At 43.2% G+C, this 24,081-nt stretch overlaps 1 protein-coding gene and 1 pseudogene across 1 annotated transcript in view; both read right to left on the bottom strand.

Moving 5' to 3' along the window:
• Window positions 1-21,813, bottom strand: part of ics (ras suppressor protein 1) — a 46,779-nt gene extending 24,966 nt beyond the window's left edge. Inside the window, exons 1-4 of the mRNA XM_080275830.1 lie at window positions 21,669-21,813; window positions 13,323-13,494; window positions 11,451-11,572; window positions 9,858-9,940 (exon numbers count right to left, since the gene is read on the bottom strand). Of these exons, the coding sequence (XP_080131956.1) occupies window positions 9,858-9,940; window positions 11,451-11,572; window positions 13,323-13,494; window positions 21,669-21,777 (486 nt within the window). The 5' untranslated portion in view covers window positions 21,778-21,813. The remainder of the gene's footprint in view (window positions 1-9,857; window positions 9,941-11,450; window positions 11,573-13,322; window positions 13,495-21,668) is intronic.
• LOC145404568 (5S ribosomal RNA) lies at window positions 17,834-17,952 on the bottom strand (annotated as a pseudogene).
• Window positions 21,814-24,081: the final 2,268 nt, after the last annotated feature.

The following is a 24,081-nucleotide window of genomic DNA, read 5'->3' as shown; positions in this document are numbered from 1 at the left end:
AGACAGAAAAAGGAACGGTATTTGTTGATTTGAAGAAGGCCTTTGACAGAGTCCCTAGAGAGGTGGCGAGGTGGACAGTGAGAAAGCTTGGGACTGAGAGTGGCTGGTTAGGGTCATTACGGCTATATATGTGGATGCTCACACCCAGGTATGGGTGAATGGAGATTTGAGTGATGAGTTTTCCATGAATGTTGGTGTGCATCAAGGCTCAGTGTAGAGCCCGTTGTTGTTTATCAAGGTACTTGAAGCACTCTAACATGACTTCAGAAATGGACTCCCATGGGAGATGCTGTATGTTGATGATTTGGTGTTGGTTGTACAGAATGACGGAGAGGAGGATGAAAGATTTAGGAAGTGGAGAGATGGTATGGGGCTCAAGGGATTAAGAGTAAATGCAGATAACACAAAACTGATGGTATCTAGGGCAGGAGGCGGTACTATAAAAGAAGGGGGAGTGTGGTCATGTGCAATATGTCATAAAGGTGTGGAAAGCAAAACCATCTTATGCAGTGTTTGTGACAAGTGGGTGCATAAGAGATGTAGTGGTATTAGAGGTAGACTGAGAAATAATGCTGATTTCATGTGTGCAGTGTGTTGGGGAAAGCATGTGGATATTGCCAGGCATGAAAGGATTGAACTTGCTGGTGAGTCTCTTGAGTGTGTAGAAGAGATTTCTTGTCTATAAGACATGTCATGTGCTGGAGGTGGGGCAGGAACTAACTCTGAGACTAGAGTGAGGAGTGGTTGGAAGAAGTACTGAGAGCTGTTGCCTATCCTGACAACGAAAAGGTTCTCCCTCCGTGCTAGGGGATCTTTGTATGTGGCATCTGTTAGGAATGCAATGCTGTAAGGTACCAAGACCTGGGCACTGAAGGAAGAAGATATTCACAGGCTCAAATGAACAGAAATGGCAATGATTAGGTGGATGTGCAATGCACCTTTGAGTGCAAGGCCTGAGGGTGCATGTAGAGGTGTACGATATGTGGGAGGACTACTGGGCCTTGGCAGCGGGCTGAGAAGCCTATGCCCAGAGTCGAGCACATAAAAAAAAAAAAAAAAAAAAAAAAACAAAAAGTTTGTGATGAAAGAGTTGAGAGGCAGGATGGGACTGGAGTGTATTGGTGCTGTGATGAGGTGAGGCAGGATGAGATGGTCTGGGCACATGGAGAGGATGGGGGATGACAGTTGGGTGTGGAAAGTGAGAAATGTTAATGTTGGGGGTAGCGTTGTGAAAGGCAGACCGAAAAAGACCTGGGACGAGGTCACTGAGTGTAGCTGGCAGAGATCGAGCAGAATGGAGAGCCGCCATTAGGTGACCAAGACCGACACATGCAAGCATCTTGGAGACTTCAAAAATGAAAACTAAAAAATGAAGATGATTATATACTGTATATATATATATATATATATATATATGAGGCACCCAGGACCAGAGAGGCATTACCCACAAGACCCATGATTAATAATTAAAGTTAGGGTTTAATTACATACATCATTTTGATGGTTAAGGCATTATATCATATCTCAATGGAAATGTCTTGTCAAGACATGTTTTGTCAAATTTTTTTAAAGGTGTTTTTGTGTATTTTTTTTTTTTTTTTTACATCCCCAAAACAAACCTATACATAAAACTTCCGTGCGTGAAATTAATGTTACTTTGTAATATATATATATATATATATATATATAATGGTATTAGTAACAAGTTAAAGTTTTATCATCCTAGGCCCAATAGTTTTTTTATATGAATTTTTAAAAAGTTTTTTTTTTCTTTTTTTCTTTTTTTTTCCGATGACCTGATAAAAACTTACGAAGGACATTATGCCAGTAGTTCTTGAATAGTGTCTGGATGTTGTCCCAACCCACGGCATCAAAACATCGTGCAGAACACTTGCAAGGCTCACCCACTGCCTGGGCATTCATGTGTTTACTTGATGCGTGGCTGAAGTAATCTTCACCACTCTCTCTCTTCTTCTTCATTTCCCTCTTCTTCCAAGTGTCTGGCCACCTTGCTCTCTTCCTGGTTAACTTCCTGGCCTCACCATCACTTGCTGAATCACTATCACACATGATAATGTCTACTTAATTCACGAAAAAATGGCAAAATAGAGGAGGATAATCCACGCGAATCTCAGCCATACGCCACCAAGCGTAGCACTAAGTGAGGAGGCAGTCAGCTGTTCACAGGAAGTGCACGTGATTGGCTGAGACCAGGTGTGTGGCCGCCAGGCGTGCACTCATTGGCTGATGCCTACGCCCCTATGGACCTGTGCCTTCAAGTACCTCTATGTAAACCCACGCACAAAAACATGCTACTTTCGACCCTCGTTCACGGCCCGTAGGGGTTCTTTTTCCGTGAAATGTTTCTTGTACGATATTTTTGAACCTCTGAGCAAATTTTTCCCACTTTTAACTCCGAAAGTTAGGAAGTGTGGCTTATGCTGCTATGTTCCTGGGTGCCTCATATATATATATACAATAGTCCCTCATTTATCCGGATGCTCAGTATCCGGACGTGTTCATTATCTGAATGCTAGACTTTGGCTCTATTAAACCATTATCCAAATTTACTTGCGATTATCCGGACGTAAAAGTCCCCGAGAAGTTTGGCTGGCCTCCCGACATGTTAAAACATTTGGTATCGTAGTCGCTGGGCTCGAACCGTGAGCAGGAAGTGGTCCATAACCCACAACCAGAGTTAAAATGTACGTCCGCCCCTGTACTGAATTATCAAAGTCACGTGCTTGTCCTACCACTCCTAACAAACCTCCAGCACCTGAGTACTACGACTGTAACCCGCAAGCGATGTCAAAACGTCTGTACGTGTCCCCACCAAACGTCCAAAATTGCGCGGTCACCAGGCTATGTCTTTCACAACTGCCACCATCATCTAACATAGACCACAAGCCACAAGTACATATTCGGTGACAGCAGCCATCTGCCTCTCTATCAAATGTCGAAAGTCCCCTGGTCATGGTGAGTTATGTTTCAGCATGGTCACTTGGAGTAAATGTACGGTAAAAAAGCCCGTCCACCTGTTGACAGAAGGGGGTGAATCCTGCCCAAGCCTCCCTGCTCCTCCCCTCCCATCCCTCCTCCATACCCTCCCGGCTCCCCCCTCACTCCCTCAGTCCCTATCTTCTGGTGATAACACTTACTTGTGAGTTTTCAAAGTTTCTTGTGATTTATTCGACTATTATTAATCGTAAAGAAATTCTGAAGTGACCAGAGAGAGCTCATGAAATTCTGCACCTAGTCATATGCCTAACTTTTGGGTGGTGTAGGCAAAATCTTGCACTAGGATGGTGGGAAGTTATAAGAAGGTAAAATGACAACTATTAGTCGTATCGAAATTCTGAAGTGACAAAAAGAAAGCTAAGGAAATTCTGCACCTAGACATATGCTTAACTCTTGGAAGGTGCAGGCAAAATTTTGCACTAGGATGGTGGGAATTTAGGTGAAGATAAGTTTTACTTCTGAACACTTTATTCTTGTTGCACCTCTCTTCCTATTTCTCCAATCTTTCCTGTCACTTCTTATTGCTCTTCTTTCCTTTACAGGTGACTTTACATTGAGTGACAAGCCAAATGGTTTCCTGTAAGCCAAGAAACCATTTACAACGCTGGGTGGTAACCATATAACCAACCGATATGTGCTCCCTACGTGTCAAGTGGGTTGGTGGAGGGTTAGTGCCCCTCCCTGTAAAACAAATAACTCAAGTCAAATGGCCACCCCTTAGGGGATTATGGCATCTGGCAATAGACAGACAGATAGATTTCTGTACTTTTAATTACCAGTTTTATGTGCTTTTATTAGCTTATCTTATAGTATAAACACCAGCAAAGATGATGATATACCATTTATACCACTATAACCAATTTCTGGTGGGATATTTGGCCATGGAATTTTTTTTTGAGCCCTGGGAGCATTAACTTGTCACAGACAACAGATTTTCAAATTGTTGTCAATTTTTTTGTGGATTTTTGTTGGTTATGAATTGTTTTCTTGATGTTTAGCATTAACATGGATAATCCTATGTGTGTTTTGATGTCTCGATATGGTAGAATGACTGGAAAACAGAACCAAAATTAGGAGGGACACTGAACATGCAGTAGTGTTTAAGTCGGGTGTTTTTTGGTTTTCAGTTTTTTTTTTTAATGGTTTTCTTGGTGTTTAGCATTAATATGAATAATCCTATGTGTGTTTTGATGTCTCAATATGGCAGAATGACCTAAAAACAGTGCCAAAATTAGGAAGGGTACTGTACATGCAGTGGTATATAGTTAGGGTGTTTTGGTTTTCAGTGTTTTATTTTTGCATGGTTTTCTTGGTGTTGAAAATTATTTTCAATAATCCTATGTGTGTTTTGATGTCCCAATATGGCAGAATGACCGGAAAACAGTGCCAAAATTAGGAGGGGTACTGTATATGTAGTAGTGTATAGGACAGGAGTTTTTTGGTTTTCAATGGCTTCTTTCAGAGTTTTCTTGGTGTTTAGCATCACTGTACTTTGGATATTCCTATGTGTGTTTTGATGTCTAAATATGGCAGATGGACCTGAAAACAGTGCCAAAATTAGGAGGGGTACTGTACATACTGTGGTGTAAAGGTAGGGTGTTTTTTGGTTTTCAGTGTTTTTTTTTTTTTCCATGGTTTTCTTGGTGTTGAAAATTATCTTGGATAATCCTATGTATGTTTTGATGTCAAAATATGGCAGACTGACAGGAAAACACTGCCAAAATAAGGAGGGTACTGTACAGTACATAGAGTGGTACTTAGGTAGGATGCTTTTTGGTTTTCAGTGGTTTTTCTGCATGGTCTTCCTGGTGTTTTGCATTACTTTGGATATTCCTTTGGCGGGGGACAGGGCGACTTGGAGGCGATTTGTTTGTGGCCACCCCAAACGGGATTGAGGCGTCTGGCAATAGATAGCAATAGATAGTGTTTTCATGTCTAAATATGCCTGAATGACTGGAAAACACAGCCAAATTAAGCATAGGTACTGTACAAATAGGTTAGGTATATACTGGAGGTTGGGTATGAGTAGGGTCTGAGTATGGTAGGGGAATAGTGTTCATTATCCAGATGTTGCTACTACCCGGACATGCCTTTGGCTCTATTATGTCCAAATAAATGAGGGATTACTGTGTGTATAGATACATAAATACATACATACATATATATATCTATCTATCTATCTATATACCTTGGCAGCTTCCCCCAAGGAATGGAGGTAGCTGAGACAGGACGACACACTCCCCATTTACTCATCCATTCAAACACATTCATTCGCATCTTAGCCCCAAAGGGAAGAACGGACAGATCCTCACCGCACCACACCGCATAACAGTCAACTGCGCAATGCAATCAGTGACATCCACAGCAGGGCCCGACAGCAGAGCTGGTTTACCCCTGCCACATCATAACAGACTCATCCCCTTACCCGCACCTGACCCGACTAGCTGATCAGACCAAATGCGGGAGAACATCCCCTCAGGGCTGCGTCATCACTTATTCATTCACAATTTCTCTCCATTTATTTCTGTCATGCACAGCCACTCTTCCTTGCTCAACAGACATCCCTCTCGCATCCAGCGCTCTCTTCACACTGTCCATCCATCCTATACGTGGTCTTCCTCTCAGCCTTACACCTCTCACATCAGATCTAGTTATCTTTTTCACTAATCGCTCATTATGCATTCTCTCCATATGCCCAAACCATTGCAACACCCTCTGCTCAACTCTATCAGCCATCTCCCGAACAACTCCAGTTCTCCATCGCACTTCATCATTTCGCACTCGATCCATGCGCGTCACTCCACACATACTCCTCAGACACCTCATCTCCATTACATTCAAACTTTTCCTCTCTGCTACACCCATATTCCATGTTTCATTCCCATATAATGCAGTCAGTACCACAACACCCTCATACAGCCTTCTCTTTACATCCACTCTAAGCGAACGACATCTAAACATTTTTTTCATTCCTCCCAGCACCTTTCCTACTTCATTTATTCTAAACTTCACTTCTGCATCTGTTCTTCCATCCACAACAACATGTGACCCTAGATATTGAAAACACTCTACCTTCTCAAGCAAATCACCACTCAAAACTTTATTCATCCCCCTACCATCTACCAACCTCGTACACTTCATCACTTAACTCTTATTCTCATTTACTTTCAATTTCCTCCTTTCACACACCCTTCCAAACTCCTCTACCAACTGTCTCAATCCCTCCTCTGAGTCAGCCACCAGTGCAGTATCATCTGCAAACAGCAGCTGCTTCAGATTCCACTCTCCACCATCAACATTCACCAGACTCAGACCTCCACCTAAAACTCTTGCATTCACCTCCCTTACAACACCATCCATGTAAATATTAAACAACCAAGGCGACATCACACATCCCTGTCGCAGCCCCACTCTCACGGGAAACCAATCATCCACAGCATTTCCCACTCTTACACACGCTCTACTATTTACATAAAAACTTTTCACCCCTTTTAGTAACCTACCATCAAGTCCATACAATCTTAAAACAGTCCACAAAGCCTCCCTATCAATTCTATCATACACTTTCTCTAAATCCATGAATGCCCATAACACATCCTTGCCTTTCGCTAAACACTTTTCACACACTTGTCTCACAGCAAACACCTGATCCACCATCCCCTCCCTCTCCTAAAGCCACACTGCTCATCACCGATCACTCCCTCTGTACCCTCTCTAACTCTCATAATTAACTCTCTACCATAAACCTTACCTACAACACTCAACAGACTTATACCCCTAAAGCTAGTACATTCATACTTATCACCCTTGCCTTTATACAACGGGACCACACATGCACTTGCCCAGTCAATTGGCACCATACCTTTCACAAAGCACACATTCAACAATCTTACTAACCAGTCAACAATAGTCACTCCACCATCCTTCAGGCACTCCACAGCATACCCATCCATACCTGCAGCTTTCCCTGTTTTCATCTCCTTTACCGCCTTCTCCACTTCCTCCTTCATGATCAAACAATCATTCAACTCTCCCAACACATTTTTTCCTTGCACCCTTCCATCCACCACAATCTCAGCCACCCTTTCCTTCTCTACATTTAACAATCTTTCAAAATACTCTGTCCATCTCTTCCTTAGTGCATCCATCTCAATTAACATCCTTCCATCCTCTGCTTTTACTCGTTCTTCCTTCCCTGACTCTCCCTTTCACACCCTTTTCACCTCCTTCCAAAATATTTTCTTATTCTGTTGAAAATTCTCTGTCAACCGACTACCCCACCTCTCATCTGCTGCCACTTTAGCATCACGCACAGCCCTTCTCGCCCTATTCCTCTTTTCCTTATACCTTTCATATGACATCTCATCCTTCCTCTGCAGCCACACTTCATAAGCACGTCTCTTCTCAGCCACAGCCATACTTACTTCCTCGCACCACCATTCACTTCCTTTTCTTACACCACCACCCACACATCTCACACCACACACCTCTTCTGCATGCCCCACCACAGCACTCTTAAACAACTGCCATTCCTCCTCCACACTGCCATTTTCCTGATCTTTCACTGTGTTCCACTCATCTTTCAATTTCTCCTGATACTCTATCTTTTTCTCTCTTTTATCCAACTCACTCACTTTCAAAACCTCCCTGCCAAACCTAACCCTCCTAGCTCTCACCCATCTCTTACCTACTCTTAACTTTCCCTCCACCCGGTAGTGGTCAGACATACCTCCACCCTCCCCTCTCAGAACTCTCACATCCAACAATCTTCCTATTACATTCCAAGACATAACCACATAGTCCATCAAAGCTCTATCAACAACCCTTCCACCCTCCTGTCTCACCCATGTATGCTTATAAATATCTTTCTTCTCGAACAGCGTATTTCCAATCACCATCTCTCGTTCAACACACATCGCTATCATTCGTTTCCCATTTTCATTTCTTCCAGGCACACCATGCATACCAACTACACCTTCAACTGCTACATTTCCCACTCTAGCATTCAGATCTCCCATCATTACCACATTCACATTCGCTCCAAAACTCTGCAGACACTCATCAACATCATTCCAGAAAGACTCCCTCTCTTCTTCATCACCTTTCATTACCAGGCCCATATGCATTCACAAACACCCACAACTCACGTTCAAAGTTCGCTTTCACCCACATCAGTCTCGATGACACCTCCTTCCATTCAATCACACACTGCTGTAATTCCGGACTCACTAACAAGGCCACACCTTCTCATGCCCTTCCTCTATCAACATCTGACAATCTTCCATTCACTCTTCCAAACAAAGACTCACCCTTCCCTTTCATCTTCATTTCACTCAAAGCTAACACATCCAACTTTCTTCTCACAAACATTCTCCTAATCTCCTCCCTTTTAGCCTCAATCGTACTACATCCACGCACATTCATAGACCCAATCTTCAGGGTACGGGATAACTCCATCCCCCATCCCTTTCTCTGGCCTGTCTCTTTTTAGGAACTAAAAAACAGAGGAGGGGGTCTCTAGTCCCCTCACCCCACACCTTTTGGTCGCCTTTTACGACACGCGGGGAATAAGGTGGCAGTATTCTTCCTAACACAACCTGGCTGCAGAGTAGTAGTACCACCCCATAGTGCGGCCAGATTGTGTCCCCCCCGCCACAGGATGACTTTACACTCCCTCTTCTGTCTTTCATTCCTTCATTCTTTCCTCTTCCTTCTGCCTGTGGGTGACTCTGCACTGAGTGACAAGCCAAATGGTTTCCTATACACCAGGAAACCATTTACTATGCTGGGTGGTAACCATATAACCAAATTTTGGCGCCTGGTGGTTTAGTGGGTAATTATTGTGCTCCAATTGGATTTAGCCGATGAAGGTTTATATCCAAGGGATGGTTGGGGTTTATTGCTCACGTAATGCCACTCAGGGATGAGTGAGGTTGGTCACTATCATCTTAAAAGTCAGGACCAACCGCCTAGCCCCAGGCTCCTACACTCCTCTTGGGGCAACATAGGATTGGATGATGGATGGATGGATGGATGGATATATATAGACAGATAGATAGATAGATAGATACTGTGTATATATATATATATATATTTTAAGGGAGGATGAAAAATATATCATCATCATCCAATCCTACATCGCCCCATGAGAAGTGTAGAAGCCCGGGGCTAGGCAAGTTGGTCCTGACATTTAAGATGCGAGTGACCATGGTCAGCCTCACTCATCCCTGAGTGGCATTACATGAGCAATAAACCCCAACCATCCCTTGGATATAAACCTTCACTGGCTCAATCCAATTGGAATGCTGTACTTACTCATTAAACCACCATGTGCCAAAATTTGGTTATCTGGTTACCACCCAGCATTGTTAATGGCTTCCTGGTGTACAGAAAACCATTGGCTTGTCACTCAGTGTTGAGTCACCCACAGGCAGAAGGAAGAGGAAGGAAAGAATGAAGGAAAGGAAGACAGAAGAGGGAGTGTAAAGTCACCTGTTGGCAGAAGCATGAGGAAAGAATGAGGGAAAGAAAGACAGAAGAGGATGGAAGGAAAGAACAATGGAGGAGAGGAAAGGGTATACACCCAAGAGCGGCAATACATCGAGTAAGTGGATGGTGAGCGCCCCCACCTGCCACAAATGAAAAATATATATACAGTATATTGCTGGAGAAAAAGGCGATGTTAATATATAAGACAGCAAAGCCTGAAAGATGAAGAAACTAAGTTACTATGACATAAAAAAGAATGTTTTTGCTGCCTCAGTCGGCAAGAGAATACTAATCAAAAGCCTCCACAGCAATATCCTGTGATTTGCCAACATATATAAAATATTACTCACAATCTGCAGGTTTTTCAAGTTCTTGATCTCTGGGGACAAAATTTCAAAGTCATTGTCTCCCATGTAGAGAGCTCTGAGAGACTCTGTGGATGAAAAAAAAAATATATATGGTATAACATCCATACCGACACACATAATAAACAGTAAATACCTATATGAATAATGGGCTATGTAACTTGCCTCTTTTTGAATGTGTTTGGTTCTGTTCTCTCTCTCAATCTATAGTTAGGCGCCATAATCCTGTAAGTGGTGGCCGTTTGTCTTTGAGTTAGTTGTTTTGAAGAGAGAGGCACTAACCCTCTGCCAACGCACTTGCTGACACATATGGAACACATGTGGGTTATAGGTTACCACTCAATGCTGTAAATGGTTTTGCTTACAGGAAACCATCAGACATGTCACTCAGTGTAAAGCCACCTTTCAAAGGAAAGAAGAATAATAAAAAGTGACAGGAAAGATGGGATTAATAGGAAGAGAGGAGGCAGACACACAAAAATAATGATAAAGGTGTAGGAAGAAGTGGGCGCACTACATCAAGTGAGTGAATGATGGTCGCCACCATCTATCAACCTACCACATTGTTATTGTTGGACAACTTCATGGTCCACTATAAAAGAGGTGTGGCAGTGCTCTTACATTGTTTTGACTGTGATAAAAACACAGTGCTTACTGCTGTACACTATTACAAGAGAATGTTTCTGGTTGAGTATATGAAGATGAGATAATGCCTTAAAAACAAAATAAGGTGTATCTACAAATAGGGGTACAACACACTTCTAATACCGTACAAAACAATGCAAAGCTTAGATAATATTAATAACTGCAGTACTGGGTACAGTATATGAAACATGACTGCCATCTAAAGAGAGGAAACACAAACCCCGGACAAATATTCTAGCTGAAGTGGCCTACTGTGAGCTTATGATAAAGTGAACTTTTATCACAACAAAACACTTAAAAATGTAACTCATACTGCTGATATTATAAGTTAACAAACTGAATGATGAACAAATACCTAAAAATGGGTACCATAATTATACAATTACCTCTCTGCATGGCACATGCCACTTGATTATACTGGTAACAATCACTCAGTTTTAATAGCTGAGTGAAAAATCCTACTTTACACATTACTGATTAGTAAAATGGTAAAGCTACACTACTCCATATATCAAAATAGGTTATTCATACACTCAATTCTCTGTAAGGCAAATGCCACTTCAGGATTTCATACTTGCCTTTCGTTTTGTTTCGTTTATAAAGACTCCAACATGCTTGCATGCGTTGGCCATGGTCACCTAATGGTGGCTCTCCATGCTGTTGGATCTCTGGCAGCCTCCCTATTCAGTCCAGCCATGGTCACCTAATGGTGGCTCTCCATGCTGTTGGATCTCTGGCAGCCTCCCTATTCAGTCCAGTCATGGTCACCTAATGGTGGCTCTCCATGCTGCTGGATCCCTGGCAGCCTTCCTATTCAGTCCCTTATCCCTGAGGTCATGCTCTATAACCTTTGTCAGACAACTTAGTAGAGCTAGGGGAAAAACCCTGCTCTACAAATGGTTATCATTAAACCGGTAAAGCTACAATTCTCACCAAGCATGAAGAAATTGCCAGGGAGTGACTCCTCCTCCGAGATGTTATTGTATGTAATATCTAGCACCTCCAGCACCGGGAAAGATCCAAACCCTCGTGGAAGAGCATCCAGACGGTTCATCCTGCAACACAGCAGGACATAAGCTTGAGTATAAGAATAAAGGTATTGCTAACATCATCATATCATCACCTAATCCTGTGTTGCCCCATGAGAAACGTAGAAGCCCAGGGCTAGGCAAGTTGGTCCTGACATTTAAGATGAGAATGCCAGCCTCACTTATCCTTGCGTGGCATTACATGAGCAATAAACCCCAGCCACCCCTTGAATATAAACCTGCACCAACTCAATCCAATTGGAGCTCCATAATTACCCACTAAACATGCACCATAATTTGGTTATATGGTTACCACCCAGCATAGTAAATGGTTTTCTGGTGCACAGGAAACCATTTGGCTTGTCACTCAGTGTTGAGTCACCCACAGACAGACATAAGAGGAAAGAATGAAGGAAAGAAAGATAGAAGAGGAAGGAAGGAAAGAAGGGAGGAAGAGAGGAAAGGGCAGGAAACCGAGAGCAGCACTACATCGAGTGAGTGGATGGTAGGCATACAATAAACAGACAACATAAGCTTACTGCTCTAAGTAACGGATTTGTATAATACTGCATAATCTTCTATTATTTCTTCTCATAACCTATAACAGTGGTGATCGATGCTGAAGAAGCAGAATTTCTGCACAGTCATACACAGTATTCTCCTCTTTCATAAGGAATGAACAAGAGCCACCCAAAGGAAGTTGTATCTCACTACATTACAATTGCTGCCCTGGTAGAATGGAAGTTGGGGACATAGCTGGAACCAGGCTAAACAACTAAAACCTTTAAGATCCTTATATTTTTTAATCAAGCACTGACAAGGAACCTATGCATGGTGGTGCTTCTCACTTTGGGTAACATGGCCCCACAGAGGCAGTTGGTTGATGGGTCTGCTTGGCCAGACAGAGGTGGGTTAAACAACAACAACATTTTCAATCATCAAAATTTATTCAGTCTATCACTCTCCAAGTTACCTTTCACAACATCAATGTTGTCAGTGCTTGTAGCTGAGAGGAGAATGATTAATCGTGAGGCCCTAAGACAAATGCCAGGGGGAAGGAATAATGGATACTGGTGGGTACATTAATATTCCTCCTTCCTCTTCTGTCTTTCCTTCACTCTTTCCTTTTTCTTCCGCCTACGGGTAACTTTACACTCCCTCTTCTGTCCTTCTTTCCTTCATTCTCTCCTCTTCCTTCTGCCTATGGATAACTCTACACTGAGTGACAAGCCAAATGTTTCCTGTACACTAGGAGACCATTTACTATGCTGGGTGGTAACCATATAACCAAATTATGGCGCCTGGTGGTTTAGTGGGTAATTAAGATGCTCCAGTCGGGTTGAGCCTGTGCAAGTTTATATCTAAGGGGTGGTTGGGGTTTACTGCTCATGTAGTGCCCCTCAGGGATGAGTGAGGCTGGTCACTCTCATCTTAAATGTCAGGACCAACTTGCCTAGCCCTGGGTTCCTACACTCCTCATGGGGCAACATAGGACTGGATGATGGATGGATGAAGTAGCTAGGGATGATTTTTGGTATCATGGTTATTTTAAGGGTGAAAGACAGAGTAGCACAGAGGAAAGATTTCTTTTGAGTAGTGAATATTACAGATGCACTCATAAGCTTGTGAATTTTTATCATCTGCTACAGAAATGGTACTAGCTAAATACTGTCATTCACTGTTTACTCCTTCCCCACAAATCTTAACTTTCATCACCATTCATTTCCTCACATATTTTCATATGTCAGCAAGTTGTATTAAGCTTCTCATGACTTACCCCACATTAAGGATACGGAGCTTGTTAAGGGAGGAAATAGACGTGGGAAGCTCTTCGATGAGGTTATTGAAGAGGTTCAGTATCTCTAAGTTGACAAGATTTGCGATGGCTGGTGGCACAACAGTTATACGGTTGTGAGGCAGGGAGAGGCGCGTGATGTGCTCTAGTGACACTGTTGGGATAGATATACATTTTCCATGTACAAACAAATACATTTTATTGCGCAGCACAATGTACAATATTTAAATTGTACTGTGGTAGTTTCCATACAGCATATATTACTAGATTTTTTTTTTTTTTTTAATGTAAGGATGAAGCAATCAAAGGCTAGGAGCCCACAAATTGTTCCCTCCAAGAAAAAACAAAAAGATAACAGGGAGCCAAATTCAAGATCCGTACATTTCGAGACGCTTGGACACACTGCGTTTGAAAGACTGGAGATCATAGACAGTAGGAAATACAGACAGAGGAAGACAGTTCCAGACTTAACCTGTTGCATATATGAAGGACTGGGAGTAACGGTTAACTCTTGCATTCAAGAGCTGGACAGAAAAGGGATGAGAGTTTGTTGCTAGACGGGTGTTATGTGCCCATCGTAGTGGTGGAGGGAAGCAAACAGATAGTTCAGAAGAGCAGTGACCACTGAAATAGTAATACAAAAGAGATAAAGATGTAACAGTGCAGCAAAGAGACAAAGGTTGAAGGAAGTCAGTAAGCAGAGGAGAGTTAATGATGAAAAGTCTTTGACTCTACCTTGTTGAGAAGAGCTGTACATGGGAAGCCTCCCCACACATGAGAATTGTCTCTACACAGGGATGAATAAAACCTGAGTATACAGTCAACAACTGTGTAAGGGTAAAGAAGGCACGGAATTGGCTTAGCACACCTAATCTCTTAGTAGCAGCTTTTACAGAAGAGGTAATATGTTCTTTCCAGGATAAATCCCAAGAGAATGAAACCCCGAGTATATTTAAAGATGATGATTAAGCTGGATATTATTAAAAATTAAAGGGTGGTCTGCACAGTCATATAAGTTATGTATCACACAAAATGACTGCCAACCTACATAATTCATCACCTTATGCCAGTCCACTGCATAAAAATGGTCTCTTCCAGCTTTCTCCACTTTAACTACTGTATGTCAGCCTAAGTGTGGATGTCATCCCTTAAATATTTTTTTCAGTTCGACACCTCTTCCTTTCATTCTCTTGGTTGCTAAGCTATTATGCTTACAGTTCCTTCTTACCATGTACCTCCAGCATTAGGAATTAGTAAAATTAGACAAGTAGCTAGTCTACCAACTAGGGTATCAGATTCTGATGAGTAGTCCACTGGGATTTCTAGTAGGAGTAGTCCTAATATTTACATAGTGCCTGAAATTGAGTTAACTGAGATAGCAGCAACAGTGGCTCCACTTTTTTTTTTTTTTTTTTAAATGTCTGACTCCTGGCAAAGGATTCTGGGCCTATCCCAAGGCCCAATAGTCCTCTTACACACCTCAAATGTCACCACTTAGGCACTAACACCCACCATCCATATTGAATACGGTACATACTAGGGTTGTCTCATACAAGACTGGAGAAGTGGTATTAGTGGAGGTATTTTTACGACACGTTGGCAGGTCTTCTGGTAGATCAATAAAGTCTGCATTTATGAAAATCAAATCCTTAAACTGTTTCCCTGTCCCAGCCAGGATTCAATCCTGGGTCCATTAGGACTGAAGGCAGCCTCTCTACCAATTCAGCGTACAGTAAAGTCTAGGAAATGGAAAATGTGGGATATAAATAACCATAATTCCATAGCTAATACTTTATTCATACAGTATTCTATTGTGGACTAGGTATTATAATGTTCTGGTAGTGCACTGGACTACCAGTGTTAAAAATGTCATGGTCCAACATCATTTCTGGTAGCATCAGATGAACATATCACTGCCAGTTTCAAGCAAAGTTTACCTCCCTTTTTATGAATTTGTGACATGTGTATGGAAAGATGATGTACAGTACAGTACATTATGAATATAGCTTCTTACAACTAGCAAACAAAAAAATTGACAAGACTTAACTACTGTATGACTACAACAACAATACATTAATACCTAGTATTCAACTGAAATCTGAGGTAAGTTTTAGTTAGGATAGGTTGGCTATGCCCGGCCAAGGACTGAACGATGCCCAGCTAAGGTCTTGAGACAGGTTTTGTTGGAAGTTTACCTTTCTTTTCTTTCTTTCTTTGTTTTTTTTGGTAGTATTTGGTGATTTTGCTTAACAATTCAATTTTGAAAAAAAAAAAAAAAAAATCTGAGTTGGTGGGGATGGATTATAAAAAAAAAAAAAATAATAATGATGCTCAGAATCATTCAAAATACACTGAAAAAGTGGGGGGGGAAAAAATATCAGTTTCAAAATCCCATGTCTGAAACAAAAAATTTATAATCTGTATTAGTAAACCCTTGCTTTCACAGACCCGTTTATACCAGACTTCAGATATGACGGATTCTCTGACCCTAATGCACAACTTCTGTTTGGTATATATATATATATATATATATATATACCAGACCAAGATTTGGTAGAGTACAGTAACCTACCAAACAAATTTGTTAAAGCACCAAACCCAGGCCCGGTATTTCCTCCTCATTATCTACTGAAATGAGGGAGAACACTAATTCTGTACTGCCTATTAATCTATCATCAAACACAGGCCAATCCCAAACCATAATGATTTATTGACATCTTAACCTGTCTTACATGGGGTACCTACCAGGCCATTTTTCATGGGTCCAGTTTAGAGGTCCCCTACTATCTATCTATCTATAGCCCGACGCCCTAATCCCGCAAAGGGTGGCCGAAGACAAAACGCCTCCAAGTCGCTCTGTCACCCACCATCTGACTACCCTCCCCCCAACTCACCCCCCCCTCCCTCATATACCTCTCAACTCCATCCCTCCACCTCATCCTTGGTCTACCTCTCCCTCCCTCCACCTCACCTACATACACCCTCTTAGTCAGTCTTTCATTCTCCATTCTCTTCTCATGTCCAAACCACCTCAGTGTATTTCTCCTAATCTTCTCAACCACATCCACATCCACCCCACAGCATTCCTTCACTTCTTCATTCGTCAACCTGTCACTCCACATGCTCCTCTCAAGTAACTCATTTCCACTGCTCTCACTCTTGACTTGTTCCCCTCTTGCAAGGTCCATGCCTCGCTTCCATACGTCAGGGTAGGGATCACAATACTATCAAGCAGTGACTTCTTAACTTCCATACTCACCTCCCTATTTCTCAGCACTGCTTTCAGTGTACCAACAACCTTCCTTCCCTGCTGTACCCTTTCACGCACTTCATCCCCCAAAGTTCCATCCTTACACATCACACTACCCAAGTACTTGAATGCACTCACATTCTCCATATCCTCACCATCCAACCTCACTGCACACTCTGTGACTTCATTCCTCTCAAACACCATAACTTTACTTTTGTTTACATTAACTTTCAGATTCCTCCTCCTACACACTGTCCCAAATTCATTCACCAAACCTTGCAACTGCCATTCATCTTCACTCAACAGTACTGTATCATCAGCAAACAGCAACACCGGAAGCTTCCATATCTCACCCTCATTCATTAAAGCCACCCCCACATCCACTGCCCTACCCTGCACCTCCTTTACAACCCCATCCATGTATATATTAAACAGCCATGGAGACATCACACAACCCTGTTTCAGTCCCACATTGAGATCAAAGAACTCACTCAGCTCACCATCCACTCGCACCGTAACCCTAGCTCCCTCGTACATACTCCTCACAGCACTCAACAATTTTCCCTCCACTCCATATATTCTTAATACCTTCCACATACCTTGCCTATCTATTCTGTCATAAGCTTTCTCCAAGTCCATGAAGGCAGCATACACTTTCCTTCCCTTCTCTAGATACTTCTCCACTAAACATCTTAGAACAAATATCTGATCTACACACCCTACTACTGATTGTCTTATATAACAAACTACAGTACCTGATAAACTGTCTGCCTTTTCCCCCCCAGTTAGTCCATTACAACATAGTCTCAATGTAATTTCACTCATTTAGGGTCAAGAGACGCAAAGGTTAAGACCAAAGGATGTAGTTTCCAAGGACAGTGTACATAGTTTTGGTCCAAGTAAGAGGCCTAGCCTTTGTGGCATATTAGTATCCACATTAATGTGTCAATGTGAGCCTTTTGAATGGCTACAGGAAATCAAGTGCAAGAGCAACTGAAATGGAATTAATGGTATTACAAAATATACGTGTGCTGCATCAGCACACATATTATAGAGTAAGGGGTATGGAATATAGAAGTCTGATTCTATGGGTACCAAACAGTCTGCTTGGACAGTGTTGTCATTCATTCATTCATTCATTGCCAGACGACATGTATCCCAAACGGGGTGGCCAAGGGTTTAGAGTTAATGTTTTACAGGGAGGGGCACTAATCCTCCACCAACCCCACTTGACATGTAGGGATGCCAACAGCATCTGGTGTTTCCAGGCGGTCACCCATCCAAGTACTAACCAGACCCAACGTTGCTTAACTTCGCTGATCGAACGGGAAGCGGTGTACTCAACATGGTATCGCACTGTGTGAATGGAGGTGAAGAGTACACATATGAGTGCGTCAATGTACGAAGCAGCAAGCATGACTGAGAAGGTGAATGTATTATGTAGCTACAATATCTGTAACTACTGGGTGAATGTGTAAATAAGCAAGGAATGGAATTTGTGGTAGCATGGGGAATTGACAAAGGATAGAAATGGCTCAATAAAGCAGGCAGGGTGATTTATAGAAATGACTCATTAAAGCAAGCAGGGTGATTTACTGGTTCTGTACATGACAAGAGCAGACCCTTTTTTTAAACTTTCAGTTAATGGAATGGCTCTATCCCACAGGCATTATGAAGTGCAATTTTGTGTACATCATTTGGCTGTCATGTTGATCACTGAACTGATGCCATGATCCACTTCACTGGTCACTCTTACCTGACTGTTATGCAACTTGGTAAATTAACTCATGGATTGTGAGCCACAGCTCAGGCTGGGTAGCGTCTCGCCGCGAGCCACAGCTCAGGCTGTCCTAGCCGTGCATCACTGCTATCTACTCCACCCCTACGCAAACTTACATATGGCCTTATGCAGAGACGGAAAGAGAGATTTTTTCTATTCTATCTATCTATTGCCAGATGCCATAATCCCGTAAGGGGTGGCCATTTGACTTTGAGTTATTGGTTTTATGGGGAGGGGCACTAACCCTCCACTAACCCACTTGTTGACATGTAGGGAGCACGTATTTTTTCTTTTCACTAAATGATCCCCTGGATGTTTATCTTCAAGTTTATAATAAACTAAAACATTTTATTTTTTTATTTTTTCACTACTCCCCTACATAAACTTACGCATGGCACTATGCAAAGATGGAGATAGATTATTTTCTTTCCACCAGATGATGACTTGGATATTTATCTTTAAGTTTATAATAAACAAAAACAAAATCTTCATTTTTTTGCACAACACAGGGTGGGATTAAAAAAAAAGAAAAAAAGGTAATTGCACAATCCATGGGTTAAGCTTCAGTCCATCATTAAATTCACTACAGGTACCAGTATTGTACCAATGTTTTCAAAAGGCTTCTTGACAATGACTGAATAAGTGGGGGAGCTACGGGTATTCTCTATGACTTTTCCATGGTAAATTATCCTTCTTTCTGTAACTGGTAAATGTAGGTGGGAAAGATGATTCTCCAAATCCTAGCTTCATCCACTATTGTCTATCTATTGCCAGACGCCATAATCTCGTAAGGGGTGGCCATTTGACTTTGAGTTATTTGTTTTACAGGGAGGGGCACTAACCCTCCACCAACCCACTTGCTGACACATAGGGAGCACGTATCCTTTGGTTATATGGTTACCACCCAGCATTGTAAGTGATTTCTTGGCTTACAGGAAACCATTTGGCTTGTCACTCAATGTAAAGCCACCTGTAAAGGAAAGAAAGGCAATAAGAAGTGACAGGAAAGATGGGAGAAATAGGAAGAGAGGAGGACAGGCACAGAAAAAGAATGATAAAGGCTAAGGAAGAAGTAAGCAGCACTACATCAAGTGAGTGGATGATGGTTGCCACCACCTACCACCAATATGTAAAATTGGGGTACCATAATCTTCTAGAAGACATAGGACCACCTATTAAATATTAATAAAGCTTTTTACCTACCTTTGAACCAATTCAGTAGCTCTGGATAATTAGGCTGGGTTATGAAAAATTAGGCTAGGTCTGGATAAATCAGTAATAAGGATAATTTTGTGCAGAAATGCTATTCTACGATATGTCTGTTGTCTTCAGTGCCACTGAGGGATTGCAAATAACTATCTATCTATCTATCTATTGCCAGACGCCTCAGTCCCGTTTGGGGTGGCCACAAACAAATCGCCTCCAAGTCGCCCTGTCCCCCGCCATTTCACTCCCCTGCTCCCAACTCACACCCCCCTCTCTCATATACCTCTCCACCCCATCCCTCCATCTCATCCTCGGCCTCCCCCTCCCTCTTTCCCCCTCCACCTCACTCACATACACTCTCTTCGTCAGTCTTTCACCCTCCATCCTCTCCACATGGCCAAACCACCTCAGTATGTTCCTCATAACGCTTCCTATCACATCCACATCAACACCACAACGCTCCTTTATATCCTCATTTGTCAGCCTGTCTCTCCATGTGACTTTTAAAAGAAATAAAAAACAACAAAACTTGAAAACACACTCAGAAAATACTCAAAAATCCTATGAAGGGCTGTGATAAAAAAAAAAAAAATAAAAAAATAAAAAAAATAAAATAAAGCAAAATAAGGTGGTCCAAACCAAACTTGAACTAAGCTGGCCTGCAGTCCTGCCGGACCCAGGTTCAAATCCCCATTGAGACAGGGGAAGTTTAAGGATCTGAATATAAAAAAATCAGACTTTACTGATCTACCAGAAGACCCACAGATGTCATAAAAATACCCCTGCTAATACCAATGCACCAGTCCTGTATGAGACAGCCCTAGCATATATTCAATATAAACAGTGGGCATTAGGGCCGAAGTGGTGACATGTAGAGGTGTATGGTATGTAGGAGGACTACTGGGCCATGGGAGCAGGCTGTACCATAATGTCTATACCCAGAGTCAGAAACAAAAAAATAAAAATAAAAATAAAAAATAGCCTTATCATAATGCAGATATGATATAAGATGGGGATAGGAGCTGGAGGATCCCCACCTACTAGGCAGAAAATGAAGCATTCATAGATGGTCCCACCCCCTCCCAAATCTATGTCAAGTACAGTAAGTACCGGTACAGTACTGGTTGGGAAATGAAGCATTCATATATCCCTCCCCTACTTAAGTCACTGTCAGTTATTTACTTGGCAAGAAATGAAGCATTCATATATCCCTACTAAATTTGTTAATTATATACCAGTACATCCAAAATAAATCATTCACAGATAACCCCTTCCCCCAAATTCAGTATCAAAAAACATTAAAATAGTCATGCCTGAATATGACAATCAGCTCTTATACTTTACTGCTTCTAATTTATTCCTAAGAAGAGGCTTATGGTAAGACATGGTTGTTACTGATTCTCTCCTCATTGGGAGACCGGACCTTGCTGCATCCCAGTCAGTGGTGGTTGGCTTGAGTAGGGTATGGGCTGATTAAAAAATGGTAAGGAGGAAGACAGGGCCTGGGGATTGCCCAGCACACATACCCTGTCTCCAGGCTGGCTTTGTGGTGTGTGTGGAGACATGGTCACAAAGTGGCTCTTATATACCGTACTTCAAGACAAGCCCCTCTTCATTCTGATATGTAACGACAGTATACAGTATTCTAAATGGGAAAACTATGAGCTGCCTCTTTCTGAAGTTATGTTTATCAACCAATCTTGCTTAATGAATGGGGTCATTGTTGATTATCTTTCATCATATTCTCTGTACTTTCTTTACTCCCACTACTGCTGATATGAATGACATTATGTTATTTGTGTACAACAGTGTTAAAAATTTCAACCCTAACCGATCTCGACACCTGGCGACAAACATTACCAAAATTATCTTAACAATTACCTTAAACGGGTACTGGCTGAACAAAAACAATTTGCGAATGATTATCCAACAAATACGTTTACAATGGAGCTATATCCCGCAAAATAAAAGAGCAGAATCTCATTCCTAGCCGAATATCTATGATGCCGAGGTTGCCTACGTGAGGGGTGTGGGCGAAAGGAGGATATGGGCTTGGCACCTGCTCTGCAATAACACTAATTTCACTACTTACACAGGCCCGGTAGTTCCTCAAGGGATGTTATCTGCTTGTCCTGGAGGTCAAGCTCTGGATTTCCTGATTCTTTGGCTTCATCCAAAGCTTTCCTGGCTGCTTTAGACATTATTAAATGGTTCTATGAAAGGCACACCCAAGCTCACTCGGCACCTCAACACTTCTGACAGAAATAGGTTACCTATTTGGCTGAGCCAAATGCTTTTTTTTTTTTTTTTTTTCTAATGTGCCCATTTTGTACGTAGTACGTACAATGTGTATTTTACTATGGATTTGGTACATATTACGCATGTGTAAATAAAGTTTAACACGCTCTTTACTTTTCATATTATCGATGTATCATTTTTCTTTGATGACATGTTCCAGGGTTTCACTGAAACTGTGCTTACAGTGACTTTTGCATCACTCCAGTGTCAAATATTTCTTTGGGTTGCGCCGAAACAAAGCTGGTGTATGTGTGTGTGTTATCGCCACAAACTATTTAAAACTCCGTGACAGCTAGCGAAATGACCCATCGAAGAAAGGAGCCGAGAAACAATCAGCTCCCCAGGGTCTTCATCATTTGCAAGATTGGTGTCCTCATTAATTACCCTCTCCTCACACTTTGGAAACGGAATCTCAAGCGTATGATGTGAAGTCGGAATTTCCAAAAGGAGGAACTCTAAATTAAGGCTTCATCTTTGTTTAAGCACTGTGAAAATCTCTCCTTCCCACATCAATTAAAAAAATAAAAATAAAAAATATGGAGGTTCCCGCATGCAAAGGAAGCGTCCACTCACGTATGACTGCCCTTCCATTGATAAAATCGAGGTTAGAAAGGTCGAAGCGGATAGTCAGTTGCATCATCTGATAACTGCGCTACGTGGTTTCCGGTGTCACTGTCACATGCGAGAGATTACAGCCGTACTGAGATTACGTAGTGCTGTTTCGGCCCCCTATTATTCGAATACCTAACCTAACCTAATAATTTGTGACATCTCTGACTGCAATAATTTGGGTTACATCACCAAACACACTGGGTGGAACTTGAAATACCAGCTCGGCGGAGCGAACTACACCACAACCCAAGGAGGAGGGTACAGGGAGGTGACCCCCACCCCACAAGGAGATGACGGGGAGGCTTTTTCACCTGCCAAGCCTTCCGAGCAGGAGCGACATATCTCCCCCGCAACCCGACGCCCCTCTTCCTCGCAGCCAGACCACCGGGCAATATGCAGTCTGAGTGCACTACACTCTGGTGGAGAAAGCACTCACCAGAATCGGGGTGGGACTTGCAATCATCAAGTCCCAAGCAAGCCCTCGGATGCCGTACCCGCCGGATCAGCTTTTACAAGAGGAGAGGACTCCACTGGAGCCTCCAGTCTTCCTATACCCCAGGGGAGCAGTGGCACAGTAAAGTCCACCGGACCTACTGTGGGTGGGGTGACCGCCGGTTCTCCACCCTCCGCCACCCACCTTCGGGAGCCATAGCACGTCGGCACGTCCCACAGACGACCTTTGCTGGTTCTCCTCAGGAGGGAGGCTAGCTTAGAGGTAGACTCTGCCGGAGCTACCTAAGTGGGACAGACCGCCGGTTGTCTCTCGAGTTGCCCCAGCCCCGACGACAGGAGGCCAGAGTCTGCCAGACCTGTGGCGTTAGCCAGGAGAGCCTGCCGGGCCTCCCCTTCCCATCGTCCCCAGGACAGGTGCCCCAGCTACGGTGGCAGAATGACATAGTCCCCCGGACCTGTGGCTTTAGCCCGGAAAGCCCGCTGGACCTCCCCCCTCCCGTCGTCCCCGGGACAGATGCCCCAGCCCCAGCAGCAGAGGGACAGAGTCCTCCCAGACCTGTGGCGTATGCCAGGAGTGTCCACCCGGCCTCTCCCTCCTGTCATCCTTGGGCTCAGCGGCACCAGAGCATCCTCCAGACCTCCTCTCGCCTCTGTCCCAAGTAGGAACCTAGGCAGTGCCTGCTGGGTCTGTCTGGCTGAAGTTGTGCCCGCTGGGTCTCCCTCTTGCGTCCCGGTCTGGAGTTCCGGCAGGGACCGTCAGGCCTGCCAAGCAGGGGAGTAGGCCGCTGGTCACTCCCCCTCCGCGACCTTCGGGGTTCCTACTGAGGGTGACGCCCCTTGCTCAGCCCGCCCCTCCTGTGGCGGAGCGAGGCACCCCTCTCCTCCGGAGAGTGGGAACTGCTCCCCCGCAGGTACCCTGTCTGAGACCAACCAGGGCAAGACGAAGCCAAGGCCAGGTATCCTGTGGCTGCGACTCCATCCCTGCCCCCAGCAGGCACTGATGGACTCCCCCAGAGTGAGCGGCCGCAGACCATCCCTGACAGCCTCTTCCCCCAGGCGAAACCACAGCCCCCAGAGGAGGCAAGCCATCTCTACCACCCACCACAGCTGCCGGGCCCTTCCTGATGAAGGCGGTTGCAGTC

The sequence above is a fragment of the Coenobita brevimanus genome, chromosome 63 (genome assembly GCF_032717465.1).
Source record: "Coenobita brevimanus isolate Jiangsu-jjx chromosome 63, ASM3271746v2, whole genome shotgun sequence".
Lineage (NCBI taxonomy): Eukaryota > Metazoa > Arthropoda > Malacostraca > Decapoda > Coenobitidae > Coenobita > Coenobita brevimanus.
Note: the sequence above shows the minus strand (reverse complement) of the source record. Positions and strands in the feature narration are given on the sequence as shown.